The sequence below is a fragment of the Leopardus geoffroyi genome, chromosome D2 (genome assembly GCF_018350155.1).
Source record: "Leopardus geoffroyi isolate Oge1 chromosome D2, O.geoffroyi_Oge1_pat1.0, whole genome shotgun sequence".
Classification (NCBI taxonomy): Eukaryota; Metazoa; Chordata; class Mammalia; order Carnivora; family Felidae; genus Leopardus; species Leopardus geoffroyi.
This window is the reverse complement of record NC_059334.1, coordinates 15,377,831-15,405,660: the sequence shown is the minus strand read 5'-3', so window position 1 is coordinate 15,405,660 and position 27,830 is coordinate 15,377,831. Positions and strand designations below refer to the sequence as shown.

At 44.8% G+C, this 27,830-nt stretch overlaps 1 protein-coding gene across 4 annotated transcripts in view; it reads right to left on the bottom strand.

Moving 5' to 3' along the window:
* The window catches only part of PCNX2 (pecanex 2), a 302,310-nt gene that overhangs the window by 235,471 nt on the left and 39,009 nt on the right, over nucleotides 1-27,830 (bottom strand). For all 4 annotated transcript variants that reach the window (XM_045437338.1, XM_045437341.1, XM_045437340.1 and 1 more), the window contains exons 5-9: nucleotides 26,179-27,468; nucleotides 20,984-21,131; nucleotides 20,701-20,846; nucleotides 18,299-18,392; nucleotides 4,905-5,040 (exon numbers count right to left, since the gene is read on the bottom strand). In XM_045437338.1, coding sequence (XP_045293294.1) covers nucleotides 4,905-5,040; nucleotides 18,299-18,392; nucleotides 20,701-20,846; nucleotides 20,984-21,131; nucleotides 26,179-27,468 — 1,814 coding nt within the window. The remainder of the gene's footprint in view (nucleotides 1-4,904; nucleotides 5,041-18,298; nucleotides 18,393-20,700; nucleotides 20,847-20,983; nucleotides 21,132-26,178; nucleotides 27,469-27,830) is intronic.

Here is a 27,830-nt window from a genome sequence, read left to right as displayed (position 1 = left end):
GGCAGAGGCTGCTGGGGAGGGGGTGGGCAGAACTCGAAATCCCAGTAGTGACCAAGGGACAAGGGAAAGGAGTGCTGGGCTGGGAGGGGTGCAGCCAACACCCCAAATACCAGGACCTTCTGCACTGGTTTCCACCTACGGCAAATCCAAGGTTAAATACTACCTAACCTCCAAGGTGCCCTACAAAGATAATGTGATCCCAAATGTGAGATGTACTGAGGTACCAAACGTGTGCCCTGCACATACCTAGTGTTCCTAATCTGCTGATGGAATGCTGGTTAAATCTAGATATGAACAACACTTCGAGGGACAAAAAAGTATAAAACACACACGGGATACTATTATAACAGTGGCTCTATTTAGCAGCCAAAACTCCAGGAATCATAACGAATCATGTATATTCTTACATTTGAAAAAAAAAAACAAACTTCTGAACATGATACATGAGGAGTATGCAAATATTCATCTCTTAAGTCAAAATACACTTTCAAATAAATGAATATGTAAGCTGATCGGTGACTATGTTAAGGTATTATAATTGGTCTCATCCGTCTCATCTGCTAGGAAATGTCAATATTCTTGTAGACAGGATTGTTTATAAAATATTATATATAGCACTTCATGCAAATTAGACATCTAGGAATATGTTTTTACCTTTTGGAGATGTTTTAAATTTTAAAAAATAGCAATTCGAGAGCACATCATTGTGGGAAAAAAATACAAGTGCTATATAGGGTAAAAGGTGAAAGTTTCCATTTTCATTAATCCTTTAATGATAGCAAACTGTGATGGCAATGCTACATTTATGTTAACCTCGAGCGCCCGTCCCCCAGATCCAGTGCTGCGGGCATCTTTGCAACGCTCACTGATCAGTTTAGGACCAATGAAATACGGCTCTCATGCTACCCCTGGTAATAATAATGATGATGATGCCAATCCTATAGACTTCCACAAAGCCTCAGTTTACAGAGTACTCTCATATACAATACTAGCTCATTTTTTTTTTAATTTTTTTAACGTTTTATTCATTTTTGAGACAGAGAGAGACAGAGCATGAACGGGGGAGGGTCAGAGAGAGAGGGAGACACAGAATCTGAAACGGGCTCCAGGCTCTGAGCTGTCAGCACAGAGCCCGATGTGGGGCTCGAACTCACGGACCGTGAGATCATGACCTGAGCCGAAGTCGGACGCTCAACCGACTGAGCCACCCAGGAGCCCCGATACTAGCTCATTTCTTAACGTGGGGCAGGGCGAACGGGTTTGAAGCCAGATCCAAGTAAAGATAAAAAGAAGCAGAAAATGCTATACTCTCAAGGATCTAACACTGTCTACCAGTGGTCTGGGCTTGCTCTCAACCAGCAGTGTAATAAAGATGTTTACACGCTGATGCCTCAAATACTTATAATAACGTTATGGAACAATGCAAACTTTTCAAGTCATGGTAACGCATCTATAGACTGTTCCCGATGTGCTTAGAAATACATAATGGATAAACTGAAGCACAGAGAAGTACCAGTTTACACCGTGGATGCAGGAGAGGCTGTGACTGAGAACACTCACAGCCCCTCGGTGCTAATCTAGAGCACAGAGGAGAGTTCACCAGCTCCCCATGTGCCCCAAGCTTGGTCCTTCTCTTTGTGCTCAGGAGCTAAGCCCTGCAGCCAGAGTGATGGAACAGAACCCGTTCCCCTGGCCTGCCTCATACAGAAAGAAGCTGGCCAGTCCTGAGAACTCCCCTTGCAGGGCTACCTCATTCATTCTATTTGTGCCAGGGAAGAACTCCCGAGTCTTTTCTCTGGTGTGGGCCCAGCTCCTGGCCACCCCTGGAGCCTGTAGAAAAGGTCCCTTATTGGAATGAGAGGAATTTGCATAAGGTTGCGGGGGAGGGGGCTCCCAGTATACAAGTTGCTCTTGAGCACCGAGCAGCCAAGGGAGAAGGACAGAGGGAGGGCAGATGGGGCAGGGGAAGTCACTAAATAGTCTCATCTTCAGAGCCCTGTTTCGTGCTTATTCTTGCCGCACTTGTCTAAGCACAACTCCTCATGTCGTTGCCCCGATGCCTCTGAGCCAGGACCACGAGCACACCTGCTTTCCAGCCGAGCCTTTGTCCCGGCCGTGTCTGCCCCGCTTCACCTTTTCCTCTGCATCGCAGCTGAGCTGTGACCTCACCAAGGAGGCCTCCCTAGTCTCCTGCGTCCCGACCTGTGTCCGCAGCCCCTGAGCCCGTCCTGACCGTAACCTCTACCATGCGTAGCTGAACCGGTTGACCAGTGTCTAAACTCCTCGAAGGCAGGGGCTGAGTCTTTTCGCCCCTGTGCACCTGCGCCTGGCACAGAGCTGATAGAGGGTAACCCTTCACTACATGTGTTTGGGAGAATGAGCAGGGAACGGGCTTAATTTTTCATTTGTGGCCAAAACCTAATTGGTGACATCAATTAAATTTAGACACCTAAGCAGAAGTGAAAAATCGTTTCTGATAGGAGACCTTTGTAAATATTTCCTCAGCATCTAAATATGAGCCTGGATAGCAATCTCCATTTTTCCACTTCTCTACCTCCATATAGTAAAACTTTGAAGTTTTTACATTTTACTTAAAATGTTAAAAGTTAAAATGACTGAAGTTTGCCACTGAATTTGGTTAAGTAATTAACAATGGAACACTAAATATAATTCAGCTTTTTATACACTCATATACATAATCATGCCACTTAGAGAATTTTAAATGTAAAGAACAGTGTGACTCTTTCTGATTTATCTATGTAATAGTCAGTTATTTCCCAGTTTCTGCTCTACCTGTGCTGTTTTTGAGATATCAAATCAGTGGGTTTGCATTTCTGATAATCCAAAGTTCCTAGTTTCCCTGGGGCTCCACTATCCATGCAACAAATGACATTCACTTCTTCCCAAACTATGTGGATTTTTTTTTAAGTTTATTTAAGTTTGACAGCAAGAGCACTGGGTGGTGGACAGGCAGAAAGAGAGGGAGAGAGAGAATCCCAAGGAGGCTCCGCACTGCCAGTGTGGAGCTCGATGTGGGGCTCAAACCTATGAACCGTGAGATGGTGACCTGCGCTGAAACCAAGAGTCAGACGCTTAGCCAATTGAGCCACCCAGGCGCCCCCATGTGGATGTTTTCATATAACTATAACTCCCTCTCCTTGGAGATACAACACTGACATTCTAGAGGCAGGGCGCTGGAGCGTCCCCAGGTCTGTGTCAGGGAAAGCAGAAGTTTCTCAGAGAAAACCCACATTCTGCGGGGCCCCCCCCGACGTACTTTAGCTTGTGGTGGAAACTAGTACTGGTAACTGTGGGGGCCTGAGCACAGAGCAGAGAGAATGCAACCGAAGCCCGGGCCCAGAGCTGGGGGCTCATGGCAGGGTCCGCAGACCCCAGTACCGCACCCTAACTGGGCAGGAGCCACCATTCCCCATAGGTACCACCAGCACACCCGGTGACCAGGACGGGGCCAGGCATCTGAGCCATGACCAGATGTGACTCTCACCTCCACCGGCCTCCTGGGGGCCAGGAAAACTCCTTCCTGTACCCAGAAGCCCTGGAAAGGAGGAGACGGAGGTGAGACTGAATACACAGAAGGGAAGAAATCCCTGAAGACTGAGGTTTTGAATTAGCTGAATGCTTGTTCCCACAGAAACTCCTTCAAGCCCGGAAGGGCTGATTTTTTTTTTTTTTTAATTTTATTTACTTATTTTGAGAGAGAGAGGGAGAGAATGAATAGGGGACAGGCAAAGAGAGAGGGAGAGATAGAGAATCCCAACCAGTATCCTTGCTGTCAGCACAGAGCCTGATGTGGGGCTTGAACTCCCGAACCGTGCAATCACAACCCGAGCCAAAATTGAGAGTTGTTGTTTAACTGATTGAGCCACCCAGGTGCCTGGAAGGGCTCATTCTGCTTGCTTGGCACCTCTCAGTCCTCCCTACCCAGGCAGCAGGAATAAGGACTCCAGAGCAGTGTGCGGTCAGTGACAACATAACGTGACCTTTTGTTCCCCACAAGCCTGACCGGTTTCAACCTGCTGTGTTATCAAGCATCTTTTTGGAAAAATTTAGTTAAGCAATCAGGAAAACAAATATAAAACGGTATTATTTTTCACGGGTGAGGTTGTCCACGAGACATCAAAACATTGCCAGGAAGGCCCACTAACTTGCCAGCAGCCTGTACCAATGGAAAGTCACTCTCCTTCAAGGTCTGGCCCGGGTGTCCCTTCTTCCTAAGGAGCCTTCGCCAGCCTCTCTGTCTGAAATGCCCTGCTTGAATCTGTAGCTCTCAGTTTATGTCCGGTGGGACGTCTTACGTCCCGTGTGATTTTTGTTGTGAAGTCTTTGCTCTGCCTCTCCCAGAGTCATACTCAAGGTGCACCAGATAAGCGAATGAACATTAGTAAGTTGTCCCTTGGTAAGATAACTGAAGGCTTCATCTTTTCAGCCCCTGGATGATAATGCCATTTGCTCGAAGAATAAAGTCTCTCTTCAAGTCAAGCTTCTCTTTAAGGATGTCTGAATGTTTAATAAGAGGCCGTCATAAATTAATAAAAATCAAGGTATTTTCCAACTATGGTGAGAAAAAGGCATCCTAACCAAGTAAGCCCTTGTGGGGTCTGTGCATCCTGGCAACCAAAGATCAAGGTACGTGGATCTCTAATGCACTTGGAAGAGCATTAAGGCAATGGCAATTCTGTTAGTGTCAGCGAAGGATACCTGTTATTTAAATGGCTTTTTTTTCCATGTTCGCTCAATAGACTACCATGCAGTGATATACCCACAACCTAGCAATGTAAAATGCAGGTCAAGGCCCGACTAATTCCATTACGTGATCTGACCACGAAACAGGTTTCAAGATCCCTGCTTCTCTAACATTCGCAAACAGGGAGGCTGGAACGTACCCGCGGGGTTTCCGATTGGGTCCTCCGAGCCACCATTAGCAACAGCTGTTGTTGAAGCGCACTGACCGCAGGGTCCCCAGAAGAAGGATCCTGACTCTCAGAAGTCGTGGTACTGGAGGAGCTGATCTGTGTGTCTCTGAGGAGGGGCAAAAGAAAAGCTCTGGTCACCTGGAAGTGTGGAAGTCATCTGTTATACCCGAACACGAGGACACCAGGGGTCCCCAGGGCAGGTAGCCGATAAGCCTTTACAAACTTTACAGATTTGCATACGCAGTTCAGGGCTGGGATTTTGTATATGCAATGCTCTCTTCGGGCAGAAGGGCAATCATCTTGCACACATGCAAATTACTCAGGCTGTCCAGATCTGCCGCGTGCCATGGGGTAGGCAGGTGGATGCCTGGTGTTCTAAGAGATGCCAACCTTAATTTTCTACGTATCCGATGGATGGGCGGGGGGTAGCAATAGTTTCTGCCTTCATATTTTGTGAAAGCAGTAAGTGGCGGTCTGGATAATTCCAAAGACAGCCATCAGGAAGGGACACGGACAACCTGCCGTCTCTGCTACCTCCTCCAACCCCTAACACGCTCCGCATCCCCGCGCCTCCCACCCCCACCCAGAGCAAAGAAAGTGCGCGTCAGGTGCAAGAAATGCCTCCGTTATTGGAAAAGAGGACACTACTAGAATAGCTACAATCTACATTAAAGAGTCTTATCGTCTTTAATCACGTATGGGTTGACAAGACATAAATTTAAAGAAGTCTTTCGTAAATCTCAAGCCTGGCATCTTTCCTTTGGCTCAGAAAGCACAAACTGGGACGTATTTTTCCATCTGCTTTTCTAGCAGGGTGCCGAAAACTGAGAGGACAATGCTGACTGCCCACCCCACAGTCATTTCTGACGGAATTCCTGCTAACAGAGCTCCATTTATTCACTCATCCAAGACCATGGCTTCAGAAGAGAGACCGGGTCCCTCCCTAGCCCCAGGGGTAATACGCCATCACTGAAACCCCATTCACCCCAGTCAGTGCCTTGCTTTGGGAAGGAAGAAGAACACATTCTATTTTTATACATATACTTTTTTTTAAGTTTTTAAATTTATTAATTATTTTGAGAGAGAGATAAGGTGAAAGTACACAGGAAGGGCAGAGACAGGGAGAGAGAGAGAGAGAATCCCCAAGTAGGCTCTGCCCTGACAGGGGGGCGATGTGGGGCAAACTCATAAACTGTGAGATCGTGACCTGAGCCGAAATCACAAGACAGACGCTTAACCGACTGGGCCACCCAGGCGCCCCAAGAACATATTCTCAGAGGCTACCGTGGAGCAAAGGGGACAAGGCTGAGGGTATCAGGGAACTCGGCACAAGTTTCTCTACTTCTTAAAAGGTAACAAGAAAACTTCGGGGCTGCAGCAGCCAAAGCGTCATCACGGGGGATAAGCCTGAGGACAGCAAAGCTGAGAGACGGAAAGAAACTCGTTTCTCGATGATGACATTGAATCACTGCACTGACCAAACCTGCACTGATCAGGACTTTGGACTTCCTGTCTAATCCACTGTGATTTGGGGTCTTATGGAACTTGCAGCCCAAACTGCCTCAAGAATGCAGACGCTGCACTAACGTGATGCCTTTCAGATTTCTAGCCTCACATTTCATTATAAACTTTCTCGCGAGTTTATGGACCCTTCTTTTCCTTTAGTCCCTACTACTGCATTCATAAACACATAAATACTTATTCTATTGGAAGAGCATTTAAAAGAGTTCTACCAAGGGTGCCTGGGTGGCTCAGTCGGTTAAGTGTCTGACTCTTGATTTCAGCTCAGGTCATGATCTCATGGTTCGTGAGTTCGAGACAGCTGACAGTGTGGAGCCTGCTTGGGATTCTCTCCCTCTCTCTCTGCTTCTCTCCTGTTCATGCTCTCTCTCTCTCTCTCTCTCAAAGTAAAGAACCTTAAAAATATTTTAAAAATAAATAAAATAGTTCCACTGTACATACATACACGCACATCTCTCTACATTTTCAGACATCATTTATGACTACTTGATGGTGCATTCAGTAGAGACACTCTGATAAAGAACCATTCAGGAAACGCCGTATGTTAAAGTCAGGAGTGAAGGAGCAAAGCGCGAAGTACATGGAGCTTCAAACTTAAAAATCCTATCCTTCCGTTATTTGGATGACTGTTGCACACACTGTGCTTGTGCTTCCTGTCTGGGGTAGTGGTGTAACATCTTTTAACTAACAGAAAAAAGAAAAAAAGCAGTTAGATTTATAAAGGCAACGTGCACTCAGACTTTCTTGCTTCGTACAGAAACCACCGCGTCCTGTAATCGTGTTGTTGCATAGCCGAACACAACAGGATCGAGAGTGCCTCGCTCGTACAAATTTGGGGAAATCTAAATCTCAGCAAATGCCAGCAGACTCTGGCAAGTGCCAGAACTTCACAAAAATCAAAAGATTAATCTGATTGCACTGTCAATAATGTAAGTGATGACTGTAAACAGGCAGGAGCCGGATGGACACGTGTGCTTCTTTGAGAAAATCTTAGAAAGTGAATAGCGCCCTCTATTGCCAACTGAAATGAACTAAGGACTGGCTGTTAGAGCCAGCCTCCCGTTGCTGCTGCTTCGCGCCAGGAAACACGATACAAAGGAAGGGTCAACACACCTCAGCTTAATATCTGCAGATTACTTAGCATGTTTCCGGCAGTAAAGTGATAATAACAAGAAATTTTTTTTTTTTTATTGAAGCCATTTGAAAATCTCATGTTAAAATCTAGGGTTTGGTTTTCTTTTCAAAAATCTTTTGGATAAGTTCTAGAATTAAGCAGAACGAGGCTTGGATTATTGCTCTACTAATTACTATCTGTGACTACAAGCCTTTGTCGTCCTATCTCCAATCCTCACCTAGAAAATAGGGAAGATATCTCCAGCACAGGGGTTGTGAGAATCAAATCAGACTAGATATGTAAACCACTAAATGGTGTCTCCCACGTATTAGACACTTAACCATACCTTATTTATTTCCTTCTATGGATATGGGACCCAACTTTGTTTATTCTCATATGAAACAGCAACATGACCCCAATGCATTTCATACAAATAACATTACCTCCAATTGTTTCTGTTAGCATGAATGGGGGAAGAGTGTCTTGCCCTCAACTCACACTCAATCCTCTTTATTTTATAAAAAAAAAAAAAAAAAAACAGACTCCAATAGCTTACTAAGTTCCCTCTTCATTAACTTCTTTCATAAAAGTTGAATGTTCTAAACAAAGCATGATGATATTAAAAAAGATCCTTGTCCTAGCTTTATGACCAGTGTGGCCTCACCAGAAAACCTGTATCACACGTGTATATGGGCTTCCGATCTGGCCAGGAAGAGATGATTAAATGTTACAGTCGGCACTGTTCAACTGGAAGAGATTTCTCCCCTTGCTTAAATGTTGTTCTCTGGGGTCCTGATGTTGTAGTCATGATGGATGTTCACCAGCTTCCCAATCAAGAACCAAAGAGGCTGTGATGTCACAAAAATCACGGAGCGGACAGAAGTCTTCCTACCAGTCCTTAAAGAACGCCTGCTTACCTTCTGCTTCTTCTCAGACTTATTCTTCTACTCTTCTCAGACCATCCACTGCTTTTTGGCCCTTGTTTAACTGTGCACCATGGGCTCTGCAATCATCTAAAACGTCTCTGTTTTCCTAACTTAAGGCCGGAGATTTCCCCTTACGTGAATAAACATAATGTGACAAAAAAAGGCTGAGTTTTAAGAGATATTTCCTTCCCTGAAACAGCAATATTCCAAACCTGTAATAAAACTACACTCTGAACTATCAGAGGACAATACCTGCAGGTCTGGTCTTGATCACCTTCTCTCTGGTTAATCGCTGGCACATTAGTTTGGTTCTGGGTGATGGAGTCGCTGAATTGACTTAAATTAGATTGGGCTCAGGACAATAACAGAAAGAGTGGCTGGTGACAGAAACTACCAAAGAAGCAGCCGGTAGGAGGATATAAAGGTGGACCAGGGGCTAGGTGCTAGTCTGGGCCAGGATGGTGACTCTTGTATGGGCAGAGCTGAGTCTCAGATTGATGGGGACAACATTCCACCATATTGTACTCCCCAGCTTTCATTCATTTAGACTCTGCAAGCAACAAATAATGAAAATACATGTGATTCTTCTACATTTTCCCATCACCGTGGAAAAAAAGAATTCCTGAAATTCTTCGTCTTCCCCGGATCTCAGAATTATGGCCCACCATCTAGAGAAAGAGGACCCTTCTCTCTGCTGGTCCTTCTTGTTCTTCAGACCTCCCCACCCCCCACCCCCCCGCCCCGGGGGACACATGGGAACAAGTCACCCAGAGGGGCAGCCTGAAAATGGAACTCACAGCCAAGCAACGTGCTTAGTATGTAGGATAATTAAATAAAGCAGCCTTGTTTTAAAAACGATAACCTTTGGGGCGCCTGGGTGGCGCAGTCGGTTAGGCGTCCGACTTCAGCCAGGTCACGATCTCGCGGTCCGTGAGTTTGAGCCCCGCGTCGGGCTCTGGGCTGATGGCTCAGAGCCTGGAGCCTGTTTCTGATTCTGTGTCTCCCTCTCTCTCTGCCCCTCCCCCGTTCATGCTCTGTCTCTCTCTGTCCCAAAAATGAATAAATGTTGAAAAAAAAAAAAATTTTAAAAACGATAACCTTTATTTGGAACTTTAACGGGGATTCTAGATTGAGAGTCTGCAAACAGCTCTCACAGGACAGTAAAATCCATCTGTGCACGTGAGCAAAAGGAGGGAGACAGGGCCTCAGGCACGGCGTCTACTGCCACCGTGTGGCAGTTGGGGCTATGGCCACCGAAACAGTGTGGCAGGCCTTCCCAAGGAGTCAGAGAAGGTGCCTCGGAACAGAAGTCTCTAGAATCAACCTCCTAACCCTTCCATCTTTATGACTCTGTGCCTGGATGAAAACTTCATCTCTCTGTCAAGTGTCCAGAAAAGCGAAACAAGGACCAGAGTGGAAGGAACAGAGATAAGAACTAAAAAAACAAAAGACGGAGGGACAGAAATTTGGAAATGGCAGAAACTCTTCAAAGAGTTTGAAACTCTGGATGCTTCTGTGCTTCCTCCAGATCACTTCCACCTCTATGTGATCAAAGGCACCTAGATCCCCCCAAAGTTTGTTTGTTTTATTTAAAGCAGTACACACATAACTCTCCACTATACAAGTCAACATAGTAATGCAGCTATATGCAAACTCTCAAAGATTTATAGTTAGAATTGACATTTTCAACTTGTGCTTGAATGGAACATAGCACTGAGCATATCCAACATTGGCGGAATTCACATTTTTCTCCACGTTTTGAAGACCTAATTGACTAACTTCAATGCCTGATACTCCAGCTCAGCTTTTCCAAACCAGGGATCAATATTTCTTCTGACTAATGTAAAACAGAGGGTTCTAAAAGAGATAATTCTTTTGTGCAACTTTCTGCTCCTTGCCTTCTTTGGGAACCAGGTTCATTCATTGTGGCTTGAAAGGGCTTTCCTCAGAATTGATCCCAATGAGTAAGGGAAGTTTTACTCAGGTAAGGGTCAGAAAGACTGGTAATATCAACAGAAAGAGTTCTGAAGAAGCAAGAAAGACTAAGCACAGGGCTTTGATCCACCTTTGAAGCAAAGTACTCACTGGGTTTAGAGATTCAGCAGCATCCAAAAATACACCTAGTTTATAAACAGAACAATATCTGCTTTGATATGTACTACAATGATTCATAAGCAAATAAAAGCCAGATATAAGTGAATCCAGATAAATCAGCACACTATTACCCAAACTACTCTACTCTTTCAATTAAAAACAAGTTGAAGTACAAAAAGGCCCCCGGGGACACCTGGGTGGCTCAGTGCATTAAGTGTCTGACTTCGGCTTAGGTCATGATCTCATGGTTTGTGAGTTTGAGCCCTGTGTCGGGCTCTGTGCTCCAGCCCTGGGCCTGGAGCCTGCTTCGGATTCTGTGTCTCCCTCTCTCTCTGCCCCTCCCCCACTCATGCTCTGTCTCTGTCTCAAAAATAAACATTAAAAAATTTTTTTCTTAAATAAAAAAAAAATCCCCCAATAAAAATCCTATAAACTAGTATGCTCTAGAATGAGTCTTCCATTCAGTGGACTACTATGCCTACTTTTTGAGTAACAGAGACTCAAAATGAAAGAAAATACTATGTCTTTCCATCAGATTTCACTGGACACCGGACAATATGCATTTTGCATGCATTTTCATCCGACTGCTTCTGACACTAGAAAAGCTAGATTAATACTGAAACACGGTGGTAGATCTTTCACAGAAGAAAGCTCTGCTATGTTACTTGGAAGAATTTATAGACAAAAGAAATGTAAATCTTTGCTGAACAAAGAAAAGAACCTATCAAGCTTTACTTGCAAGATCTACAGAGGAAAGTTCAGTCTGCAATGAACCTTTTAGACACAAGACACACTTCAACTTCCTAAGCAGAGAGCCTACATCAACTTTGATTTTCTGGGCAGACTCGTAACTACATCTTTCTAGGTAGATTAGCTCATGTTAGGCTCTGAGCTACTGAATCAATCCTAGGTGCTGGGTAATGAGTTTGTCCTCTGAAAGTTTTTTAAGTAGCAATTCTAAATGCTGCAATTCAAGCCAGAGTTCCCTCATCCTAGTATCTGGGGAGAGCAGGGCTATGTTAGAGAGTGTTACCAAAGGTACCTGCTTTACGGACAGCTATTGTACAACCGGAAAACGCTGCTTACATTTCTTTGGCAGTTAATGAGAAATGCGCTGGTTCCCACAATGACAGTGGGGCCAAGGAGGGAAATTTGTTTCCTCTCCTGGTTTCCTCCAGGAATCCCCCAAAGAGACATGGAAATTACACCCCAAACAATTCCCTATTCATGCCTGGGAGTCGGGATATAAAACTGTCACGTGGCAACTGGACTTAACAATGGCAGAGAGGAATGGCTTTCTTGCCAATAATAAGGATCCATGGTTTAATGGCCTAGTTGGAGGCAATCCCAGCCACTGAAGTTGCCTTACAGGGAAAAAGCTGCTTTTCCAATATCTTCCATGGCTGAATGGCTTAGCAACAGTCCTAACTAGGAATCCTTCCAAGTTCAAAACCAAAGTTTATATTTACTGTAGTGAGAACTCAACATTTAATGGCATTAAAAGCCAAGGATACAATATTAAAGTACCTATTCTAAAATTACCACAGAGGCCAAAATGTTGGAACTCAACAGGTTGACAGAGAGCATACAAAGTACTTAGCCGCCTTAAAAATCTCATAAAGTAACTCATAAAAGCACTGGAGGGAAGGCCTCCACCCAGGTAAAGTCAGGATGCTTTGCCCTATCAGGCCACGGTGAAGTTTAGCCCCTGGCCCCACTGCTTCTGTTTGCAGATAATAACAATACCCTTGTGGCAGGTACTGTCCTAAGTGCTATATATGCCTGTTATGTTTAACTTTTAAAGCCACCTGGTGAATTAATTACTATATCATTTCTATTTATGGATTAGTAAATGGATACTTAAGATGGCTAAGCAAGTTGTTCACTGTCAACCAAAAAGTCCATGTGAGTGTTGGAACTGAAGCCTGGATCAGCCTAAGACTGACACTCATGCGCAGGCTACTCAGTACTAAACCCGATGCCCCATTACAGCCCCATCCATGCGGACACAGAGAACTATGTAGTCGTGAATGAGTAGAACACAAGACAGGAAAATCTAATGTCAGCTGCAATCTCTGATTTCTGTGTCCAGCGGTTTGAATAGTCATTCTGCAGGGCTGCATTTTATTTATTTATTTATTTGTTTGTTTGTTTATTTATTTATTTTTAGTTTCAGTTTGGGGGCTTTTTGGGTCCATCTCCCCACTTACGAGAAGGAAAAGGTAATCAAATCTGTAATCAAATGACCAGGCAAACTGCTAGGGTTTCCAGCTCTTTCACTCCAAGCGCCACAGGGTGAGGGAGTTTGTGCTGATGTTGTCTTGATGATCCCACGTTCGCCGGATTGCTTCTGTCTACAAATGGGTCGAATTGCTCCTGTTGCTACAGGTAGAACACAGCGCGAACTCCTCGACCAGGCTTCACGGCCCCGGTGACCTGACTGCGCTTCTCCTATTCAGCTTGTCACCTCCTCTCGCTGAATGCCCAGCTGGTCTGAGCACTGTCCGAACTCCAGCTGGGCTCTCTGTGTCACTTCCAATGATCCGACTTGATTCAATTCAGAATTTACTCAACATCTATCTACAGAGGGCTAAGTGAGGGCTCTAAAGGCACTGGTCGGAGGCACTTTTCTCTAGACAGGTACAGTCTAGGGGGGACGGGAGTCCTACACAAGTAAATGAGGTACCAGGGAGAATGTGATAAGCCCCCCTCTGACATGGAGCAGCGGATTCGTTTGTACAGAAGGGATTGATAAGATAAAGAAGTACAGAGAGGCAGATCGCAATTTGTGCTTTGACAGGTGATTATTCCAAAGGGTAGGACTGAATGGAGGAGGGCAATTGAGGTAAAGAAGGACAGACACTTAGAGAGGAAGGGCTGAAGGCTGGCCAGCGTGGGCTTCGCAGAGAGGAGGGATGAGGGGCAGGGCTGCGCAGGGGTGCGGGGGAGCAGGCTCAGTGCACGCCTGCCCGGGCGGTGGGGACCACATAAGGGCATCTCTGTAAGGCGTGTGTTTGCAGGCAGGGCTGCTCCACAGGAGGTCTCGGGGCGTGGGGTGAAGGCCTGGGCTTCAGACCAGGACTGGACAACCAGTAGTCCACAGGCCACAGTAACCACACACGTGTCATCTGTAGCCTGTGGTATTTCAAACCAATTCAAACTGGCAACATTAAACAAAAGAGAACTTTACAAATAAATGTGGATTTTTAGCTCCTTGTGGAAAGTACCGGAAAATCCATTCGGGCCGGGCTTACTGAGTTGGCCTAAGTAGATAAATGCCCTCCAGTGGCCTGTGGGAGCCGCCACTCCTAACATGTGACACTGGCCTGCTTCCCCCGTCTACACTACCTGCCTGGGAGCCACGGGGCTCTGAGTCTGTGGCCCCTGTTGAGGCAGAGGACCAGGGACGAAGACCCAAGTGTCCTGAGCCCACTTGCTAGCCACTGAAGGTTGAGCATGTTTCTCAGTCTTATTTCCTTTTCTGTGAAATGGAGCAAATCTCACATGTCATGTTGACAATTGGACAACTGATGACTTAGCAGAGTGCTTCGCACACAATACATATTTAACAAGTGGTGGCAGCCATGACCAGAATTATTACAGGGAAGTGATCCCTTTGGGGCCTGGAACTGCCATAATGTTGCTTCCCACAGAAAGCCTGCAGGTGTGTTGGAACACAGGTGCAAGGCGTTACCCGGCCTTTCCAAGTTTGCAAAATCCTGACCCGCTGGCCTTGTACTTGATCAGCTGCCTTCTGCTCTGGTAGCATTCTTTTTTTTTTTTTCAATTGTTTTTTTTAATGTTTTTGTAACTTATTTTTGAGACAGATGGGGGGGGTTGGTGAGAGCAGGGGAGGGACAGAGAAAGAGAGGACACAGAGTCCGAAGCAGGCTCCAGGCTCTGAGCTGTCAGCACGAAGCCCGATGTGGGGCTCAACCCCGCAAACCATCTGTAAGATCATGACCTGAGCCAAAGTTGGACACTTAACCAACTGAGCCACCCAGGCGCCCCTGCTCTGGTATCATTCTTTACATTAGAGACAGAGGACACTCGCCCCCGTGCACACCCCAACACACAGTAGTCCGTTAACGTAGGGACTAAAATATTTCAGTTGAACCTGCTTGCTTTTATCCTATTTACAGAAGTTTTCCCTTCATACCATCAATTCAAAGATACCCGAATCATCACTACATCACGAATTTCCATGAAAGCCAAGGCTTATTACGAACCCAAAGAAACGAGTCTCCCATGAAGGATGGCATAGCTTCCACTGTCCCCAAGTCTGGGGAGGACTGTGAGACTGTTTGAATATCCAGCATAAGCCCGTCAGAGAGCAGTTTAAGTCCAGAAGATCACGGGACTCTGCATAGCACTCAGCCGTTTTTCCTGAGCATGAGTTGAACAGATGGCAGCCCCTTCTCCACTTTTCTAGAACAGCCGAGGGAGCCGCTTCAACGCTATAATTTTGCTAAGTGAAGCGACTTGAGTTTTGTTCTCATGCATTAAACAGGGAGCACTGTACATCCCTTATGCCCAAACGGGCCATTGAATTGCCATAACACCCCGTAACAAAGTCCCTTCTGAACAACTAACTTATTTCAAAGCACAGGCAGTGTAGAGAACATGGATATTCTCAAGCAATGGTCTGTACATGTGAGAGCAAACATGTATCCTATTCCATTTTATCTGTGAAGCACAAGAAGATATGCATGGCTATGTGCCATTCTTTCGTACAGCTCTTAAAACCAATTCACTGCCAAATTACCTTGGGGATAGGGCAGGTGGTCAAAGACTTAGAACTTAGCATGGGAGGTGGTGGGCCAAGAGCTCTCCATTGGCATGTTTGCACACAAGAAATGTTAGTGATGACCAGGGAAATAATATAAAGCTTTTCTTGAAGGGGAACGCTGTTTTTACAAAACTTGATCATTATTCTCCTTAGAGAAGCTCAGTAATTAGTTTAATCGAATGACTTTTACCAGAAACAGAGAATCCTCGGGGGTCATCTGTTGATTTTTGCTGCCCCACCTCCATCCACCCTGCTCCAAATTTACCTCTAAAGAGCCACCCCCAACCTTTCTCAGAGGGAACCTATGACTGCACCTCTATACATGATCGTAGAGCTAAGCCAAGTACTTGCCTTGGTGACTGGGCTCAGGGAACGTGGCCCAGTCAGGACCAAATCCGACTCAATGAGACTCTTATAGTGGGGTTTATGGGAGAGAAGCATGTTGTCCTTGCTGGACTCGATTGAGAGAAGACATAAGGCCCGGGGCTACTACAGGCATCTTCTGACCACCAGAGTTCAGTATCTGAGAGGGGTGTCAAAACGCAGGAACAGGAGAGAGATGGAGAAGGAGAAACCACACCCCTGAAGACGTCTGCAAGATGTCTCAGTTACATGACCCCAAATTCCCACAGTGAGGAGGCCTTTTGACTCAGATTCTCTCAGGTGTAGTAGGAAGGGGGTCTATCTGTTGTATGTAGCCAAAACGGCAGTGCTCGGGAAGGACTGAGACCTGAGACTGTTCAAGGGCTTCTCGGGGGTGCTCAGCACACACACATTCAGCAGCCCTAGCGACCACACCTGGCCGGAAGCTCTCTCGCTCCGAGTCAGTGCCCTGTGGCACACCGAAGCCTTGACAGCTCTAGAAATAGAGGGCAGGTTATACAATAAAGAGCTCTAGTCTGGAGGGGAAACGCAGGGGAGATGAAAGAAAGCAAGACTTGTGGGAAATTTAATAAAGAGAGGGCAATGAATGGGGAAAACTCGAGTTAGCAGGTGGCTCTGCATGAGGCAAAACCTAAGGAGGAGGAGCCTACTGGAACCCTTGCAGGCATTCTCTCTGGTTCTTATTTGCACACTGTACATTTTTAACTTTTTCAGGCTCTGGATACGCGACTTTATTCTAACGGGCATTACCGGCAAAGGCAATCAAAGCCTTTACGGAGCAGGAAAGTAAAGCACATTTGCCCAGGAAAAGAAAAATAAGAAAGTCTGGTAGCTTTATTTTGGGATAAAATAAGGGGCTTGTAATTGTTTTAAATTTAGTTTAAAAACACTACAGCTTGCAACTGAGGACTGCAGAATAATGTGACAGCTTTCCAGGCTGTGTTCTCGCGGAATTGAGTATTTGGTCTGAGAGACCTGCCATCTTAGACGCCTATGTCCATCAAGCCACTCTAACGAATGTCCCGGAGGCGGGGGCTGAGGTGAGTGCATCAAACCTCCCTCTTCTCCTGGGCCTCCATTTGCACGGGGACTTTGTGTGTCTTTTGGCTAGAAAAGAATTTTGTTTTCCAGGCTTTTTGGTTTTTTGGGTTTTTGTTTGTTTTTGTTTTTGTTTTGTATTTTAGAGAGAAAGAGAGAGAGCACACAAACTGGGGGGGGGAGAGGGAGAGGGAGAGAGAATCCTCAGCAGACTCCACACTTAGTGCAGAGCCTGATGTGGGGCTCAATCCAAGACTCTGAGATCATGACCTGAGCCGAAATCAAGTCCAACCGGTTGAGCCACCCAGGCACCCTTCTGTCTATTTTGACCAGAACGTGGGCACCTGAGGGAGACAGAGGAAGAGTGGAAGGCCTGCCAGCGATGGAGAATATGCATGTTTCCCTGCAGGGGTGACTCTGGATACAGCAGGCTGCTTCAGGGTCGGGGCCCAGTTGGGACAGGGTGGCCTGGGAGAGTCACCACCTACAGTACCCATCAACTCTGCCGGAATGGCTGACACCAGCATTCTTAAGCAGCAGTGGCAGCAATGAGGAAACAGCCTAAAAGGCTGGTACACAACAAAATTCCACCTGGAGACGAGACCGCAAGGACACAGACAGTCTTCCTTCTAGGCCCACGTGGGGCTCCTCCTTGGATTTCCCATGCACACCTGTGCAGGAAACTTTGACCCTGGGAAGGAGCACTGAACCGCAGGATCTGGAATTAAGGTTCCTATAACTCCCTTTGAACTCTCCAGGCGTGACGCCTAAGGCGTTCTAATCACACCACAAAGGACCCCCATAAATCTTCAAATATACATGCCATTCTAAAGGAACGTACATGATAAATGTACTTCCCCACTAAGAGCAGACAACTGAGGTGTGTCCACGTGAATTATCCTCAAAGAATCTTGAAATCCAGAATGAACAATGAATTCCGTCTGCCATTAGTAAGATTTACGGCTTGCCCATGAATCCGGGTATGTTCCAGATGCACAAGCTAATTCAATATCAAACCTAATTAACATCATTTAGAATATCATTTAGGAAGTTATTCAATACATATTGAAGGGAGGAAAATAAGAAAGATGTTTAGATTATCAATCTACAAAAGAGCTTGCTTCCATCACTGTAGGTGAGAACTAACTACATTTCTCGTCCATTCCTCAGGACAAATTTAAGAACAAGTTCTTGTGTTGCACCGTCGTCCTACCAGAAGGCAGCACTATTGTTTGCACAGGATTCCTCTCTATTGATATTTACATGTCACATTCATTTTTGGACGTGGCTACTGCAAAAATGGCTCAGTTTATTTTTTATTTTTCTGCGATATCAGATTTTCTTTTTCTCGCGCACAAAACCCACATGCTTTGACACCTACAAACGGATTAACACATTCATTCTACACCAGGATCCTCACTTCATTTGCAGTCAGGCTAATTTACATGTCCCCCAGCAACACGACAGCTCCCAAACCAGAAACCAGACCTCCACTTACCGAGCACGAGAGAAACTGTCATAATTTGATGGCTGATGCTGTAAAGGGCCTTCTTTCTGATTTCCAGACTTTAAATAACAGGATCTAATTTCCCCTAGAAAATCATGAAATTTCAGCAAAGAATATTAGACAAGTATTCGTATATGATCATTCCAGCTTATACATTTTTCAAGTCAGAAGGAACTCATTTTGGACTGTTTTAATAATAATTGTTGGTAATCTAGGTCCATTCTTTATATTTTCCCACAGAATGTGTAACTAAAAAAATCTTCTTGACATACCTCTCTAATAATATGCTGAGACAAGTTTGCCTCGGTTACCTATTACTTAATTGCTTTTGATCAATTAATTTGCACCATCTCTTAATTCACTTTTATATACATTTGACCCTTGGACATCTTAGGTGTTCGGGGCACCGACCACCCACACAGTTGGACATCCACATATGACTCTAACTCCCTACTTAAAAACTCAACCACTAATTAACGGGGAAAGCCTTACCCATAACACAAAGTCAGCTAACACACATTTTGAATGTGATATGTTTTATATACTGTATTCGTATAATAAAGTAAGCCTGAGAAAAGAAAATGCTATTAAGAAAGTCAAAAGGGGGGCGCCTGGGTGGCTCAGTCGGTTGAGCAGCCGACTTCGGCTCAGGTCATGATCTCGCGGTCCGTGAGTTCGAGCCCCGCGTCGCGCTCTGTGCTGACAGCTCAGAGCCTGGAGCCTGCTTCGGATTCTGTGTCTCCCTCTCTCTCTGACCCTCCCCCATTCATGCTCTGTCTCTCTCTGTCTCAAAAATAAATAAATGTAAAAAAAAAAAAAAAAAAAGAAAAAAAAGAAAGTCAAAAGGAAGAGAAAATACATTTCCGGTACTGCACCGTATTCATCCCCAAAAACCAAAAGAAACAAACAATCAAACAAAACCATGTATAAGGAGAACCTGTGCAGTTCAAAGCTCTGTTGGGCAAGGGTCAACTGTCTTCAGTTCATCGTTTTGTCTATTTTCATCATGTGTCAGTATGATGAAACATACCAGGCCCATGTGTCTTTGTATCATGTGCTAAAAGAGGCTTATCAAGCATGTGGTTTTGTTTCGTGGAGGTCATGAGACCATCCCCACCTCAGAATTCGCAGATGAGCAGGGGCACAGAGCACTGCCTAGTGTGTCAGCCTAGTAATGAGACGGCAAGAGATGGAATTAATTTGCAGAGTTAAATTAGTCTGCTAAAGAGGTTCCGGGTATTGAGGTGTGAAAATCAGTTCACTTTGTAAATGGAAACGGTCTCTCCGCAGAACAGGTTTGAGGTGTACCTTCTTCAGGTAACACCGGAGCATAATTAACTGTGTTCTAAGCAGCTGGAAGGTAGACTGAAGGACAGGACCTCAACTTGAAGGTTCCTCCCACCAAGAGATACATTTATAAGGAAGACCGCAGCCCCCCTGGAGGCTTTGATATAAGTGTTAATGTTGTTCTTTAAAGTGTAAAAGACTTCTTTGTCTGTAGATGCAAAAGCACTTCAGACCACAAAGGATTGATCTGTAGATAGGGTAACCGTATTATTCATCATCCAAACCAGGATTCTTTTGAGAGTAAAATAACAAACATTAATGGATGTATAAAAAACATTAATTGATGTCTTAAGCCAAAAACCCATCCTCAAAAAACAAGGGCCTATATCACTTATCTACAGAACTTTGAATTTGCCACTTAACATTACTTCCTTCCTCCTTCCCTTCCCTTCCCTTTCCTTTCCTTCCTTTCTTTCTTCCCTCTCTTCCTCTCTTCCTTCCTTCCTTCCTTCTCTTTATTTTTTTCTTTCTTTTTCTATTTTAAATCCTTTTTATGACAAGGCACTAAAAATATATATCAAGGTCAGATTTTCAACATACATCCAATAAATATTTACTAGGTACTAGTACTAGGTACTAGGTACTGCTTTCCTAAAGTTCACAGTTGTGAGGGGGAAAATACCATTAATCAAATTATTATAGGTCAATAAATAATTAGAAGTTATAATAGTATCAAAGAAGGAAAAGGACAGGGCGTTAAGAGCAAAAAGCAGAGGAATCTGACTAAGTCTGGGGAGCCTAGAAAAGGTTTCCCTGAAGAACTTTCTTTAGAATTAAGATATGAAGGATAAATAGCACATTGTGGGCTATGTAAAGGGACATGCTATGTGCAAAGGCCCTGAGGCAGGAAGGAGCACACTCTGCTCCAAGAACATTCTATGTGAGCAAATCGTAGGACTAAGTCAAGAACATTCTATGTGAGAAAATCGTAGGACTAAGTCTTCCTGTTCCAAAGTCTAGTACTGAGGCTAAGAGACCACATGGGCATGAGAAAGCCACCAGCCTTATCCCTTCTTCCTCGTTACTAAAAAGCTCTAAGGACTTACCGTGTTCATCAATGAAGACATGCATAGCGTCCACAGACATCTCATCTTGCACAGATGTTTCAGGCCCACTGATAACTTGCAAGACGGAGCTGTCTTGCTGGGAAGTTACCCTGTAGATTATCTGTCTTTGTCTATTGCCCTGGAAACTTAACATATATAAAAGTTTCAACAACTACTAGGAACTCCTCCTTATCCTTAACAAACCATTAAAAGAAGCAGCCACTAACTGAGGCTGCTTCACACTTTGCCCCAACATGAAGCTAAGTAAGTAAGTTAGACTCACAGGGTCGTGATCTTGGCAGGCTCGGTGAACACAGGGCTGGTGCTAGTGTGGTCTTGACTTTGCACATCTGGTTTTCCTTGTTTGGAACTGTGTCCATTAGGCTTTTCACGTTCCTGGATTTCCTCCCTTTTCTCCTGGGAGCAGGTATCTGAAAAACATCATTTGATGTGTTAACATAATGTTAAATAAGAAATTAATGTGAAAGCCCTTGGAAATAAGTTACCAAAACTGAAACAAGAATAGACAGAAAATCTACACAGCTCCTATGAATTCAGAATGTGTTTTGATCAATTTTATTTTTACCAATTATGACAGTACCTAGGTATATTTGAAAAACAGTTTATATGTTAGAGGCAGGTTACTGAGCTATCTATGGACATCACCTACTCTAGGTTCAGGGAATCCCTTGAAATAACCCCAGTGACCACTGGCTCAGCTGACTGAAAATCACCCATTTCGATTACTCGGGCCTGAAAGGTTCATAACTCATAAATGGACAGCATCAGATGAAAAAATAATTACGTAAACAAACCTGACTACTTTGGAGCAACGTCCCATTTACTGCTTTAAAATCTTATCAGTCATTCCTTCTCACTCATTCTCCACATCTAGATTTCAAGGTAAAGGTAGACTTAGTCCCTTCATAAAGTGGATATTCATTAAATAGTCGACTTTGCACTCTGTACTTGGCACCGTGGAAGACACAGTGAGATACTACACCTGCTCCTTGCCCTGAGAATAATTTCAGGTGAATAAGAATGCTAAAATCAATAGGTACAAAAAGATTCTGTGAGTTTTTGCAACCCTTTTTAAATAATTGACCAAAATAAGGGCCTTAGCTTATACCATGATGCACAATGGAATCCACCCCTAAGGGTCAGCCCCTCCTTTTCTGAGGATATACCCCAACAGCCAGTTTTAGGGTTATAAAAACCACTGTATTCCCAAGACCAAAGATGTCAAGAGTTATGTTCTTCTGAGTAAACTGTTGTCTAAGAGAAGAACACAAGTGAGTGGTTTGAACCTACAGGTCCTTTCAAGGCATGCCATTTGAAAAGCCCACTAAGATCTGCCTGGGCCCTCAAAAAGTAAAATTATGTTAGCTTCCCTGCAGTATAAATCACACGATTATGTATACAACAAAGATTTTCATCCTTGGACTTCAAGCAATTAGAGAAACATTGCTGGCTTCTATGTGAGTCCTGAAGATAAACATTCCCGGCACATTTGTGAAACTGCCATTAGAATTTCTTGGATCCAAAAATGTTTGCCTTTCGTTTGACAGCTCGTCAAGATAGAAGCTTTCAGTTTTCAAGAGACATGCTTGTGAGAAAGTGCTATCATAACAAGTAGCGTTAGCCAGTGATCATATCGCATACAAAATTGCAGAAAGGCGAATGTAGACAGCTCCACCCCTCAGGCTGCACGTATCTTCTATTTATTCGTGTCTCTTTCTCATAGTTTAGTGTCTCCTTCTCTTAAATGGGTACATTACATATGTCAACATACAGACTATTTGTTTTCCTTTTTCCCTTTAAAATAACACATTGATGGGGCACCTGGGTGGCTCAGTCGGTTAAGCATCCGACTTCAGCTCAGGTCATGATCTCGCGGTCCGTGAGTTCAAGTCCCGCGTCGGGCTCTGTGCTGACCACTCAGAGCCTGGAGCCTGTTTCAGATTCTGTGTCTCCCTCTCTCTCTCTGACCCTCCCCTATTCATGCTCTGTCTCTCTCTGTCTCAAAAATAAACAAACGTTAAAAAAAAAATTTTAAGGGGCACCTGGGTGGCGCAGTCGGTTAAGCGTCCGACTTCAGCCAGGTCACGATCTCGCGGTCCGGGAGTTCGAGCCCCGCGTCGGGCTCTGGGCTGATGGCTCAGAGCCTGGAGCCTGTTTCCGATTCTGTGTCTCCCTCTCTCTCTGCCCCTCCCCCGTTCATGCTGTGTCTCTCTCTGTCCCCCAAAAAATAAATAAACGTTGAAAAACAAAAAAAAAAAAAAAAAAAAAAAATTTTAAATAACACATTGACAGGAATTTTCTGGGGGCACCTGGGTGGCTCAGTCGGTTAAGCATCCGACTTCGGCTCAGGTCATGATCTCACGGTCCGTGAGTTCGAGCCCCACATCGGGCTCTGTGCTGACAGCTCAGAGCCTGGACCCTGTTTCAGATTCTGTGTCTCTCTCTCTCTGACCTTCCCCTGTTCATGCTGTGTCTCTCCCTGTCTCAAAAATAAATAAAATGTTAAAAAAAAAAAAAAAGGAATTTTCTGTCTATAAAAACAGTGCACATTAATTATATATAATTAAAACCAGAGAAAAGAAATTTTAAATCACTCTTAACCCTACCACACTGCCACAGGAGTCAGTTTGATACATATGTACCATACCTGTCTTTTCTTCTAGGCATATACACTTTTTTTTTTTTTCACAAAAATTAAGTTGTAATACAGATATGATTTTATAACTGTTATATTTACATTAAAGTATTATAAATATTTAATGACATCAGATATTCTTCTTGACCATCTAGAAATGGTAGTTATATAATATTACATCGATACAGCATAACTTATTGAACTAGAGCCCTATTGTTGTAAATTTAGGTTGTTTCCATTTTTCCATACTTTGGATCATTCTTCAAAAAGCATCTCTACATACATTCATAATTATCTTGTTAGAAATTCTAGAAGTGATTGAATACGACACAGGTGGTGGCCGCACAAGATACATATAGAAATAGAACTCTGACCCACAATCTACAGCAACCAGTCCAGAAAGCCAACATGCTATGGACAAGTCCTATGACTTGTAGGAAGTCAGATGATTATTTCTAGCAAAAAGTCCGGGAAGCCAAACGATAACCTCTGTAAGAATCGGCCCCAAATGGCCAGGACTCGACTAATTACTGAGAACTTCCCTAATTTTTGTCCCTGCTTCCAGCCAGAGAGAGCCAAACATGCCCCCTAACCAATCACACAGGCTGCTGTAAGTCGCCTGCCTCCAGTATCCCCAGCCTCCAGTCGGAGCACACCTGAAGCCTTCCCTTTTCCCCACTACAAAGCTTTCCCACTCCTCCGCCTGCCTTTGAGTCTCTACCAAAACACAGGTGATGGTGGCCGACTCCCTTGCTGTAGCAAGCTCTGAATAATAGCCTTTGCTTCTTCTCATTTGGGTGGTCTTTGTTTACTTCCACAAAGTTAAATTAAGCTGCCCCAAAACAAAACAAAACAAAACCATGGTTTTAAAAGGCTTTTGATACATGTGTGGTTTTCCGTAGCCTTGAACCTTAGGACAACCCCAAGCCCTGAAAATAATCATAAAGCCCTTTGCGGAAAGGGCCTGGGTTGGAAAGAAGAGTATCATAGAGAGAACTGGGAAATCTTGTATCTTTTGACAATCACGTAAAGCTCAAGCACTGTTTCGCTATCAAGCAGGAGAAAGATGAGGGCGCGTTGCCTAGGCTGCTGGTATCATTAAACACTGTCATGTTGTGTTAGAAATATACTCTATTTCTGTTTTTAGATAACAGCACATAACAAATTATTATTGATAGAGGAGCAAGAAGATATCACTGATCTCCAAGATAGAAGTGAAACAGCATCTAATTTGCCACCGTGAGTTCTCACCTTCCAAAAACTAAAAGACTTACGTCCTGCTCTCTCATCCTTCAATTGAAAACCTCTGTCGGGCACTTGGGTGGCTCAGTCAGTTGAGCATCAAGCTTCAGCTCCAGTCATGATCTCGCTGTTCCTGAGTTTGAGCCCCACGTTGGGCTCTGTGCTGACAGCTCAGAGCCTGGAGCCTGTTTCAGATTCTGTGTCTCCCTCTCTTTCTGACCCTCCCCTGTTCATGCTCTGTCTCTCCCTCTCTCTCACACACATAAATATACATTTAAAAAAAAACAAAAACAAACCCTGTCCTTTCCTGAAAGAGGTAAATAATCCACTCCTCCCTCCCTGCCACACATGCAGATTCCTGAAACCAAGCCCCTTCCTTTCCGTAGAAAACCAAGTAGCATCCATATTTCTTTGCACACCCCTAGATTTCCAATTTAATACTGTTCAGATTGGTTCAGATTGAATGTGGTTAGCTGACAAATTTAAGAACAGAAACTTAAGTAGACAAATCAAATAAACCTTACACGTGGCCTGAGGGGGGAATCAGAATAAAAGGCTGAAATTGATCACGCAGCAAGACTTTTCACCCATTTTCCTAATTGAATCCTCACAGTAAATCTGCAACATATTGTTACTCCTGCTTTATTGAAGAAACTGTGGCTCGGATGGATTTAGTAAATTGTCCAATCTCACCCAGCTGGCACTGCAAAACCAAAATTTGCCCCTGGGTTCCGAGGTCCCAAAGCCAGGGCTCTGTCCACCATACACACAGCTTCCTGGGAAGACACGCATGTACAGGTCTACGCTATCGGATACGGTAGCCAGCCACATGTGGCTATTTAAATAAGGTTACATGAGGAGTAAATGAGTTAAGATGAGAGTAACTGTATAATTTATTATTCAAACTGGGAACACTTTTGAGAGTGAAAAGCGGTTCTATTACTAATTATGGTGGCAAAAAAGTATAAACGAAGACCGCCTGGGGCAGATGACAATGTACGGTCATGCCTGTTAATACATGTAACTTAGGACATGTATTAAACATGTAAACATGTAGCTTAGGACAGTACTTGACATAAATTAAGAGCTGTGTGCTTGTTATAATTATGTTTACAAATTGGGATAATTAAGGAGCCCTGCACGTAGGATTTTATAATGGAACTCAACAGAAAAGTGGATTCATTTCACAGAAATGTAGTTTACAATCAGCTTTCCCAGAATGCATCTATTCTTAAAGAGACAGAAATCTACTGGGAGTTCTGGCCACTGTGATAAAATATAATTGCTTATTTCCTCGGAAATAAACATTGCGGCCTTCTAGGGAAGCCGAACATTCATTCCTAGGCCTTAAATTTCCTGCTGGAGTAAGCCCATGTTGATAGGTGCTCAGCACACTAGTATTGGCACACTCAGCAATTATCAATAACACCAAGCAGCAATGGTCCGATATCCTGCCATTCGCAAAACCAAATCACAGAAGGTAATTCACACATGTATTGCCTTCTTTGCATCACAGAAGGTAATTCACACATGTATTGCCTTCTTTGCATCAGCACGACAGAAATGATGTGGAATCGTACCTCCGAGAAGCCCACTGTCTTTGTTCTGCTCCACTGAGCCATTCCTTTGGTTGGACGCCGCCAGCTTGGAAGTGTTGATTGACTCTAATAGGGAGACAAATTCGAGGAAGTTGGATTCATTTGGTATTTGTCCTTCCTTAGCCTCCAGGTCAGATTTGGAAGTTGGTATCGTTTTTTCTTTATCGCTAATAATTTCTGCGGAACTTTTGCTCAAGAAGACATCTGTACCACTGTCCACGCTGAGAACCCGGGCGTGTCTCTTTTCATGGCTGGTTTTACAAGATGATGGGTCAAGGTTAGCCTGGCCTTCCTTTCCCCCCTCCGTCTCAGGGGCCGCGTGAGGTGTGAATGGGGGGGTTGCTTCACAGCGGTCTCCTGTGGGGGAAGGACTGCCATCCTTTGTGGCATTTCCTCCTTCCCCAGATTCGTAGCCAGAACACTGATTGGATGATGCCTCCACCATCAATCTCTCGGGACTCCTGTCACCTCCGCTGCCTTCGGGACACACGGCGCCTCCTGCCCCATCCTCAGAGAGCTCCAGTGTGATGACAGGAATTCTTATCTGCTCCGTGTTGGGAGGACTGGCCACCCCCGGGGCAGCCGGCTCAGCGTCAGACGTGAAGCCAGCTCTCTCAGTGCCAATCACCTTTAGGTGGAGCGAACTTTCCAAGTCTGTCATGGAGTTCGGAGTACTGCTCATGGTGATGACGATTTTAATGGGTTCATGCAGACTCAGTGGGTCTCCAGGTTGAGAAGTATCAATGAGAGTGACAGCCACCTCGCTATCCGAGTAGTCCACTTCCTGCTTCAAGGGCGGGTCCGCCTGCCGGGAGGCATCCGGTGACGCACGTGCAGGTCTGGCGATTACAGTGTTGCACGGAGGGCAGCTACTACTCAGGCTGTCTGGAGGGGACTCCCTTTGCCACCGGTCCCTTAAGGAGCCCGAGGCGTAATTCGCCGGTTCGGGACTCAGGACTGAATTCTCACTCCCCCAAGGCTGGAAAGAGACATCGGTTTCTAGTAAGTCGTACTGAGACAGAGACAGGTGTGGCAACTTCTTCGAGGCTTCTTTCTCCACTAAGCCACCCTCGGACCTGTGGCGGAGCGGGGGCTGCCGCCTGCCTCCCCTCTCTTTCCCTTCGTCGCTGGCTGGACTTCCTGCCACAGCTGGTTTCCTGGGGATCGCTGGCGTGGTCGTGGTTTCCGGCGCGCACACTTTACTTCCTGTTCTGACACCAGGTGAGGTAGATAACACAGGTGCTACAGGTTGGTCTTCTGAGAGAATGACACCTGAAATAAACCACAGGCACTTTCTTAGCTGCCGAAACAGGTGAGAGCCGTCCTGGGGCGAGACCTCGTAATGCAGAGTGAGAAAAGCAGCCCTAGCAACCGGTGTGGTTGGATGCTTATTTTTGTACTTTTATTTTTGTAATATAATTTATTGTCAAGTTAGCTCACATACAGTGTATACAGTGCACTCTTGGCTTTGGGAGTAGATTCCCATGATTCATCGCTTACATAAAACACCTAGCGTCATCCCAACGAGTGCCCTCCTCAATGCCCAACACCCATTTTCCCCTCCCTTGCTCCCCCCATCAACCTCCATTTGTTCTCTGTATTTAAGACTCTCATGGTCTGCCTTTCTCTCTGTT